Below are 9,559 nucleotides of genomic sequence, written 5' to 3'. Positions count from 1 at the left end.
GGGTTGGGGTTAAATTAGTCTATATCCACGACGTTCCACTTCCGGGATTGCTCCGTTGCCGAAGGAAATTCTGCCAGATTTGTTTTGTCTGTTTCCTTCTGCTTTCTTTGTGTTGGAATTTTAAACTCTGGTGGATTCATGAGGACTATGATTAACTGCTCCTCAGATCTCTGCAGGGTAAATCCAGACAGCTAGCTAGACTATCTGTCCAAATCTGAGTTTTCTGCTGCACGTCTAAAACAAGTTTTGAATGTACACGTTCCACCAAATCAAGTGCCTTCTCCAGGCTATTTTGCAGCGGCACCGTGGCTCTGCCCGGTACTTAGCACCGCCCAAGACGATTGAGATTGGTTTAAAGAAATGCCATTAAACCAGAGCATGTTTTTGTCCCATCTCGGAATGTTCTGTGGAAAAGCCATACCCTCCTTTGCAGCGCTGTGGAGGAAGGTCTGGCAAAGCGAGAGGGTTAAATAGAATTGCCTTTATGATGGTAGATGACAATTAATTCATCATCAAGACGTAAGGTGTGTTCAGACAAAATATGAGGCAAATATAAGACCCGGCACTATTGCATGTCAAGTACATTCAAAGATGCGAATAAATGCAAATTCTGTGAAGTGAGGCGAAGAGGCATCTGCAGGAGTTGGAAATGTATTAACTTGAGAAAATGTGTGGAAAAAGGAGAGAAACTAGAGGAAAAAAACAGAAAGAACTTGAGAAATGCTGACTTTGCTAGCTAGCTTAACGTTACAGCTAGCTAATATTTGCTGTTTGGGGCAAATAACTGTGCAGCTTGTGAATGTTTTGTTTCGAAAAATTGCTTGACTTTCCGTCTAAACACACCGAGTTATCCATGCTAGTAGCTCTGTGAGGCTGTATTTAGTATTTTCAGTATTCTCACAATGACAATGTTAACATGCTGATGTTTAGCAGTATTGTTTACCATCTTAACCATGCTAGTTTAACGTGTTAGTATGCTAACATTTTCTTGTAAGCACTAACCACAAAGCACAACTGAGGCTGAGGGGAATTTCAGGTATGTGGTCCTAGAGTGTTTTCAATACCCAAAGTATTGAAAACTTTTTTTTTACATGCCCTGGTGGTCTAGCTGTTAATGTGCCAACCATGAACAACAAAGTTCCCAGTTTGCATTTAGACGTTCACATTTGATGCATGCCATTCCCTATCTTTCTCTCTCCTCATTTCCTGCCATCGCCCTACTCTAATTATATAATAAAGGCATACAATTAATAGTTGTGAGACATTTCACTCACAACAAAAAATGGCAACCTCATGGTGGCGCTACAAAAGTCAGAGGGTCACTGAAGTAATTAGGATTTATCCTTTGGAGACCATGAATGCCTGTACAACATTTCACGACAATCTGTGCAATAGTTGTGGAGATATTTGAGTCTGGTTTAAAGTAGCGGACCGACAGACCACATTGCCATCCCGAGAGCCACGCCACTAGCATTGCTAAAAAAGAACTAATCATCCCTACTCCATTTACTTCATGCAGGTCTTTACGCTATCAGTCACTTTCTTTCACCTCTCTGCATGTATGATATTGTGTTTGGAGAAGTAGCAGCATTCCAGCTCAGAGGTGAACATCACTTAAAAACAGTAGGTTGTCAACAACAGCTCACAGACCACCCAACTACAGACTCTTTGTGCACACAGACACACCCCCAAACACAAACGCACACAATGAATCACCTACAAAACATGTGGTGAGCACACGTCGTACCCTGGAAGAGATGACATACACACACACACACAATGTCAGAATGACCCAGTTCCATGTGGCTGGAGTTTTATTTACTCTGCAGAGCTCTCAGAGGTTTCAAAACGGTCACAACACACTGAGTTTGTGACCCAACCATTTACGCCATTAAAATTGTATCACACAACAAAACGCACACTCAGACAGGGCAGTACTTTGATGTGACTCTTTAGCCTGTTATGCATCCCATGTGAGCATACTGTACACTGTATGTACAACTGGAGGCAATTTAGCCCATGGTGGTGGTGGCGTGAGTAGTGGTGTGTTGTGTATGTAAGTCTGAGTTGACCTCCAAGACCTTGAAAGACTCAGATTCCACCACATCTGGGATGCCTATAACTATTTCCCAAAAAAGGGTCAATGGAATTTTTTTTATGTAACAACCACGCTTCTCTTGTGTTTTCAAAACACTGTGCGTGTCCATGTGTTTGTGCGTCTGACCCATTTCAGGGAGAAGCATCAAGCTGTTTCTGTTGTCCATTGCGTAACTCTATTACACTTAACCTATGAACACAAACAAACACAGCAGTGGGACTCACCGGTCATCGGACCAAGCCAGGCCTTAGCCTTTAAAGTTTGTTGGCCTTTCTAGAAGGCACTGTGCTTTGAAGTAGTGGATGTTCTCGTCTCTTAAAAGCTTGTGCTTTGGTTTCTACCAGCACACTGGGTTTTTAATGTTGGAATTCATGAGCAGTATCCCAAGCTGAGCATTAAAACAGACCTCAAATATTCCTAAAATCTTCTCTAATGTTTGTTGTCAATGTTTTGTCTTTTTTACAAGTTAGAAAATCTGCCAGTTGGAGCCAAATAATTGAAATTGCTTCAAAACCAACACCCCTGTTTAAAACAGTACGGCATTCTTTCATGATACTGACACTTTTATTGCAACATTTATTGAAACAGGTGACGCTGCAGTGAAAACAAAATGTCAAAGCCTTCCTGGCAGAAATATACATATACATGTCCTTTAGATAACCAGTTACCCTAAAGTAAATAATTAAAGATGAAAATTGTTGCAATCTGCACTTTGTTACTAAGTCATATTCAAGATGATCCAGTTGACTGCTCCTCCTCAAAAAAGTTGCTGTGTGTGTGTGTGTGTGTGTGTGTGTGTCTGTCAGCAGTTTAATGTTGCTATTAAGAAGGGCTGAACAGGTGCAGAATTTTGTCAATGATTGGATGGGAAGTCCAGTAGAGGTTGCTCTGTTGTGGTTAAACCAGTGTAAAAAAAAGTGCTCTTTATTTATCTGAATGAAGGAAGTGTAAAACACATTCCCTTCCTGCTGCAAATACGTCTCACATCGTCATGCAGGGCTCAATCTATGTGACATTTAAAGCAACACCAAAGATTATTTTGTACCTTAGAAATAATGTTTCCAAAATTCTTTCAGTGGTTCATCAACTCGTAACAGGGTGAACGGCACTTCTGCATTCGCTTTGCGGCCCTCTATCGGCTAAAACCTCACTATGCAAGTTTGCCAGATCGGGTAGCGGATCTGTAGTTCGAATGAGAACAGTAATGGACAATTCTGCTTCCAACCTGTAGGGGGACCGAAGAGGAAAAGTGCTTTGGTGTTGCTTTAAAGCAAAACCCACCCAACATGTATCTTTTGACTATCAAGACTCAACACTTTCCCCATGTATACTTGAAAGATAAATGTAAAAGAAAGGTATTTTTTTGTGTTTTTTGCAGCTATTATCAACTTGAATTTACTATAGTTAAAATCAGTTGTTTTACTGTGTGGGGAAAAGTATCAAGACGTCCATAGAAAACTCTTAAAGCATTCCTGCAGCATAATTTACTTCTCCACTGTCAGTCTGTATGCTCAGCTTGTTCCAAACACTCCAAATGTAGCCAACATTGGGCTAAACACACACATTTTATGTCATGCTCTTGCCCTCCTTCAAGCTCAGCTGGACGTAGGGTATTTAGTGATGTAGAAATGCAATAAAGACATCGTAGGTTTGTCGTAGTACCACTTAGTTTCGTGTGAAGCCGCTCAGTGAACAACATATTTCGTCTGACACAATATATGTCACATTGCTTGCAGCTCGGCTTGCTCGCTAGCTAACTATTTTAGCCAGCTTAGCTATGTTCCACAACACATGTAATGTTATCTTACCTGATGTGTTTAATCCAGCGTCTTTTTTATCAGCCGGGAAGCGAAACGAGCAAGACCTGTTTCTTGTGTGAGTAACATTATGTCCTGGATCCTGAATCACACAGGCATCGTAGCTTCAGCCGGACGACATTAATGCAACTTTGGGGCGAGTAGTCTTTCTGATTACACATTATTACAGTCCTATACTTATGACAAACTGAGACCTTATTGTTATGTTGCTAAAATAACGACTGGTCTCAATTTGTAATGCAACAACTCTCTTCCTTTATTTCCGGGAAAACACAAGAAAAAACGTGCACACCTACGGTGGCCTCTCAGTGTCAAAAATGTGCAACGTGACACAGGCATGCTGAATAATAGAACTAACAATGTGCGACATAAAACAGTCATTCTGAATAACATAACTAGAGCTGTATATATGTATACTCTACGTATTACATGAACACAACATTCCCCCCCCCCTCCGAATGTTCAGACGTGAAAGGTGGCAACAAAGTCCTCGAAGTGCCCAGGGCGCGTGCGGACCCTGACAGGGCGGGGCTCAGGAACAAGTGGGGCCGGCAGCGGGGCTGAAGCCAGAGCGGGGCACTGAGCAGTCGGTTCCGCTCGGGCAAGAGGTGCCGCAATGGGGTCCGGCACATGAGGGTCCGGCCCAGTTGCTGGGTTGCCCTGCTCCATCGGCCCAGTTGCTGGGTTGCTCTGCTCCACCCCTGCCAGGTGAGGTTGGTGAAGAGGGGAGGGCACTCTGCGCAAGCAGCTGGCGTGCCAACGGGAACCATCGGTCAGCTGAAAAGAAGCTGGGCCGAGCTGCCGACTGACCTGGTACGGAGCCGACCAGAACGAAGACAGCTTGTTAGCTCTTTGGGGCCGGCGGGCTCTGACCCAGTCTGACACTCTGATAGCAGGCCACTTAGCCTTGTGCTTCTCATCGAACCTCCGCTTCATGGAACTCTGTTGTCTCCTGACGCGAGACGTGACTGCTGCTGGCCATGGCTGTGGGTCCGCGTCCATTGATGGACGGAGTCTTGACAGGGGAAGCACAAGCTCCCTTTTCAGCATGAGTGCGGCAGGGGAGACCCCTGTTGTAGAGTGGGCAGTTGCCCTGTAGTGGAGGAGGGTCTGTGACAGTGCGGCCATCAGGGAGTATCCCTCAGACATGTGAGCACGCAGTCCATTTTTCAGGGATTGGTTGAATCGTTCCACCCCCCCGTTGGCTTGGGGGTGATAGACGGAGGTCCGGATGTGGGTAACCCCTTTGTTGGCGAGGAAGGTGGTGAACTCCAAGGACAGGAACTGAGGACCATTGTCCGTAGTAACTGCACGAGGCAAGCCCCAGCGGGAAAACAGCTGGTCGAGGAAGTTGACCACAGCAGCAGAGGTAACCGTACCCATGGGAGCCACTTCAGGCCACTTGGAGTGCAAGTCGTAGACCACCACGAGGAACCTCTGGTGGTGTGGCACGTATACAGCTCACCACAGATATCAAGCTGCAAGTGGTCCCATGGTGCAGACGGCCAGTCTACTGGCTGTAGCGGAGGGAAGCGGCGGCCCAGTTTTCCCACTGGTGAGGCACGCTGTACAGGAGCGAATGAGTCCCTCCAGATCACGGTCCATGGCGGGCCACCACACAACGTCACGGCACCTTTGTTTGGCTTTGACGATGCCGAGGTGTCCCTGATGTGCCATTTGCAAGACACACCCTCTGAGAGCCACTGGGATGACAGCACGGAGGCCACGTGCAATGCAGGCCTCACCCCAGCATGACAGTTCATGCTTCACTCGATGGTATGGCTCCAGTTCTGGTGGGACGCGGGCAGGCCAACCACGTCTGATGTTGTCGCGAAGCATGCTAGAAACGGGCTCGGCTGCTGAGGCGGACTCCAGATCACGGAGGGAGACTGTGTCCTTCAGTGGTGAGTGGACCAGGTGCACTACCCCCTCCTCATCCTCTGGAGAGACAGCAGAGCACTGGGTGGCAGCGGGACGGGATAGGAAATCTGCTACTACATTAGTCTTGCCGAGGTGAATTGTAGCTGAAAGTCATACTGCTGCAGGCGGTCTGACCATCTGTAGAGGCGAAGGGGCCTGTGTCCTCCACCCGAAGTGGACATCAGGGCTGTCAGGGCCTGGTGGTCTGTCCGTAGGGTAAAAGACCGTCCGTACAGGTACAAATACCACCTCTCGCACGCCCAAATGCAGGCCGGGCCTCCATCTCACCCACTGAGTATTTCTGCTCGGTGGGGCTGAGCGCCAGGCCCGAAGGCTACGGGCCTCTCACGCCGTCATGGAGCTGTGACAGAACAGCGCCCAGAGCCACAGCAGATGCATCGCGGGTCACGAATGTGGGGCAGTCCAGCTGGAAGTGTGCCAGGATTGGGGACGTGGTGAGGAGACGCTTCAGTTCGTCGAAACCTGCCTGGCATTCAGGAGTCCAGACCCAAGAAGCATCCTGCCTGAGCAGCATCCTCAGCGGGGCCGTGACAGAGGAGTACTGAGGCAGGAAACGCATGTAGTAGGCTGTCATCCCCAAGAACGAAGCCAGCTGCGAGGCTGTCGTGGGGGTGGGGACTGCGCTGATGGCTGCCACATTCGACTGGAGAGGGGAGATACCATCTGCGGACACCCGGAACCCGACAAAGTCAATGGCCGGTGCAGAGAACGTACACTTCTCAGCGTTCAAGGTTACATGGTGGCGGCTGAGGGAGTCAAAAACTCGTTCCAGGCGGGCGTTGTGCGTGTCAACATCTGGCCCGTGTACCACAATGTCGTCCAAATAGGCCACGGTACCAGGGCAGCTGGCGAGGATTGTGGACATGATTATCTGGAAACAGCTTGGCGCGAGCTGAGCCCAACAAGGGCATTCTCGTATATCGGTACAGGCCAGTATGGGTGATAAAAGCCGTCAGGTTCCGACTCTCCGGGTGCAGAGGGATTTGTAGGTAGCCCTGACGTAAATCCAACTTAGAAAAGACCCGGGAGCCATAGAAGTGGGTCGTGAGTTCTTCTGTTGTCGGGAGAGGGTACTTGTCAGGCACCACTGCTTTGTTGACCTGGCGAAGGTCAACGCAGACTCTCAGTCCACCTGACTTCTTCCTAGCGATGACGAGGTTGGACACCCACGGAGAGGCGTCAATGGGTTCTATAATGCCATCACCCTGGAGGCGTTGGAGCTCCTGTGTAACGCCGTCCCGCAGAGCCAGGGGCACACGCCGAAGGGGCTGGACCACGGGAGGCACGCTGTGGTCCAGGAGCGGTTTGTGTATGAATGAGGTGAGGCACCCAAGGCCATTGAACAGGTCAGGCCGGCTCTGTTGCCAAGGGGAATCCACTTGTAGTATTCGTGTTCCGTTGTTGTCCTGTAAGGTGAAGCCAAGGCTGAGAAAGAGGTCAAGTCCCATGATGTTCTCGCCGCGGCGCGTAATGTGGAATGGGAAGCGGTCCACGGTTGTAGAGGTGTAGCGAACTGGGAGGTAGAGTTGACCGACAACGTCGATTTTGCTGCGGCCGTAGCCACAGAGAGCAGTGGATAGGGGCTGCAGCTGTCTGTTTGGGAAGAGTAGGTTACAGGTGTCAACATTCAGCAGTGATACCTTGGCCCCAGTGTCGAGGAGAAGAGGGACACAGCAGCCATCCAGGTATACGGGGCACCTGGAGAAGGTCCCTGGGTGAGGGCCTATGGTACGCACTGGCACCACCGGGTCATGTGACTGTTCAGGGTAGCCAGTCGGAGCAGACCGGCACCATTTTGCAAAGTGGTTAGGTTTCTGACAGCGTCTGCATGTTTGGCCCCTAGCAGGGCAGTCCTGGGCCCTTGTGGCATGACGGGTGGAGCTACAATTCCCACAGCGTCTCTGCTGGCGTGTTTGCTGGGGGCGCGCCACCTGTATAGCAGCAGGGTCGGCCAGGTTGTCTGAGCTCGATAGCTGATGCACTGGCTGTTCCATAACGGCAGTATGAGACTTGTTTTCTGCTATTTTAGCAGCACATTGAGTTGCCGCCTCCACTTGTAAGGCGAGTGTTAGTGCGTCATCCAGTGACAGTGTTGCATCTTTGAGTAACAACTCCTCCTGAACTCTGGGATTAGACGTTTTTTCAATGAGCTGGTCCCGAATAAGTTCATTCCTCATGACGCCGAAATTACAGCACTGCGCTAAGGCTTTCAAATCTGCTACAAACTGCCTAGCAGACTCACCAGGGCGCTGACATCTTTGTCTGAACTCCAGCCGCCGAAAAAGGATGTTCTGTGACTTCACAAAATGTCCAGTCAAAGCCTCAATGACAGCATTGTAAGTGTCCAGAGTACCGTCAAGCGTGTTGAAAATCCTGTTCCCCTCCGCTCCCAGCAAGTGCAGCAGGATAGCGCGCTTCCTCGCGCTAGCAGCACCATCCAATCCAATGGCTAAAAGGTACGGTTCAAAAGACGTTTTCCACCGATTCCAAGGGACAACAGGTTCGCCAGGGAGGGGAAGAAAACAGTCCGGAGGTGGCAGAGAGAAAACCGGGGCATCAGCCATCCTCGTCGCCAATGTTATGTTGCTAAAATAACGACTGGTCTCAATTTGTAATGCAACAACTCTCTTCCTTTATTTCCCGGAAAACACAAGAAAAAACGCGCACACCTACGGTGGCCTCTCAGTGTCAAAAATGTGCAACGTGACACAGGCATGCTGAATAATAGAACTAACAATGTGCGACATAAAACAGTCATTCTGAATAACATAACTAGAGCTGTATATATGTATACTCTACGTATTACATGAACACAACACTTATTGACTTAAAAAAATAACTTTTAAATTGATGAACATATGTGTAATTCATGGCTCAATTCAAATGGGATCAAATAATTATGTGTCTTTCGCCATTAACTACCATACATTTCTTTTCCCGAACTAAAGTCCCATAGTGGAATGGAAGGGGAGGGGCTTTGCTTCTCTACACAGTCTATGATTAGAACCCAAAAAACACCCATAGAAACACATTGAGTTATTCTGCACCATAGTCATCTTCTGTGCTATCCATCCATATGTTCAATATGCAAACAATCATTGTCTAGCTAAAGTATAGTATGATGCAATTCACTGCACTGAAGTGCAAAGGTCTTGGAGATCTTGAAGCTCTGTTTTTAACCTTCTCATCACTGATTCCTTTTAGATTTCACTGTTGCCTTCTGGGTTTGGGTTGCTGATAGCCTTAATATCTTTCATTCCCTGCTTTGAGTGCAGATACTCTCTGCTCCAGCTGCTCTAAACACCAGGCTACTGCAAGTGTAATCTAACCAACGCATGCTGATTTAAATGTTCAATCTGATATGTAATTGCAGTCAGTACTTTAATGAGTACATATGCTACAAAAGTGCTACAAAGAAGTTCTGCCAAGTTCTGTAAGTGAGTATAAACACTCCCATGTGATGGTTAGGGGTTTTGATAATCCACATGTTTTTCTAGTGTACCTCGTGGTGTTGGTTTTGTAAACAAAGGCCTACGTGGAGCACTGTTTCTGGAAATAGCCTGTACCTTTGAACTACTTACAGAGCAGAACTTTTTCCTGAGAATCTGACGAAGCCTCACGTACATGTGGCCTTGGGCTCACTTATGTGCAGGCTCATGTTAGATTTGGCAGGCTTACACATGTGTATAAGATGGCTGTCAGA

General features: G+C 47.8%; 1 protein-coding gene across 1 annotated transcript; it reads right to left on the bottom strand.

Annotated features, from left to right (window-relative positions):
• Nucleotides 1-4,377: 4,377 nt before the first annotated feature.
• Nucleotides 4,378-8,420, bottom strand: LOC120571794 (uncharacterized protein K02A2.6-like). The gene is made up of 4 exons (XM_039820881.1): nucleotides 6,784-8,420; nucleotides 6,185-6,701; nucleotides 5,419-5,874; nucleotides 4,378-5,352 (listed from the first exon to the last, which is right to left on the bottom strand). The coding sequence occupies exons 1-4, from the start codon at nucleotides 8,418-8,420 to the stop codon at nucleotides 4,378-4,380; spliced, it is 3,585 nt and encodes a 1,194-aa protein (XP_039676815.1).
• Between the last annotated feature and the right edge of the window lie 1,139 nt (nucleotides 8,421-9,559).

The sequence above is a fragment of the Perca fluviatilis genome, chromosome 13, assembly GCF_010015445.1.
Source record: "Perca fluviatilis chromosome 13, GENO_Pfluv_1.0, whole genome shotgun sequence".
Lineage (NCBI taxonomy): Eukaryota > Metazoa > Chordata > Actinopteri > Perciformes > Percidae > Perca > Perca fluviatilis.
The sequence above is the reverse complement of the archived record's forward strand: the minus strand, read 5'-3'. Positions and strand labels throughout refer to the sequence as shown.

Excerpts from the sequence above, each read along its gene's own strand:
- LOC120571794 (XM_039820881.1), bottom strand. The coding sequence starts at position 8,420 with ATGGCTGATGCCCCGGTTTTCTCTCTGCCACCTCCGGACTGTTTTCTT. Across the intron at positions 5,875-6,184 it reads TGTCACAGCTCCATGACGGC|TGCTCTGCTGTCTCTCCAGA; the intron begins GTGAGAGGCCCG and ends GCTGCCACCCAG. Across the intron at positions 5,353-5,418 it reads CTACAGCCAGTAGACTGGCC|AGGTTCCTCGTGGTGGTCTA; the intron begins GTCTGCACCATG and ends CCACACCACCAG.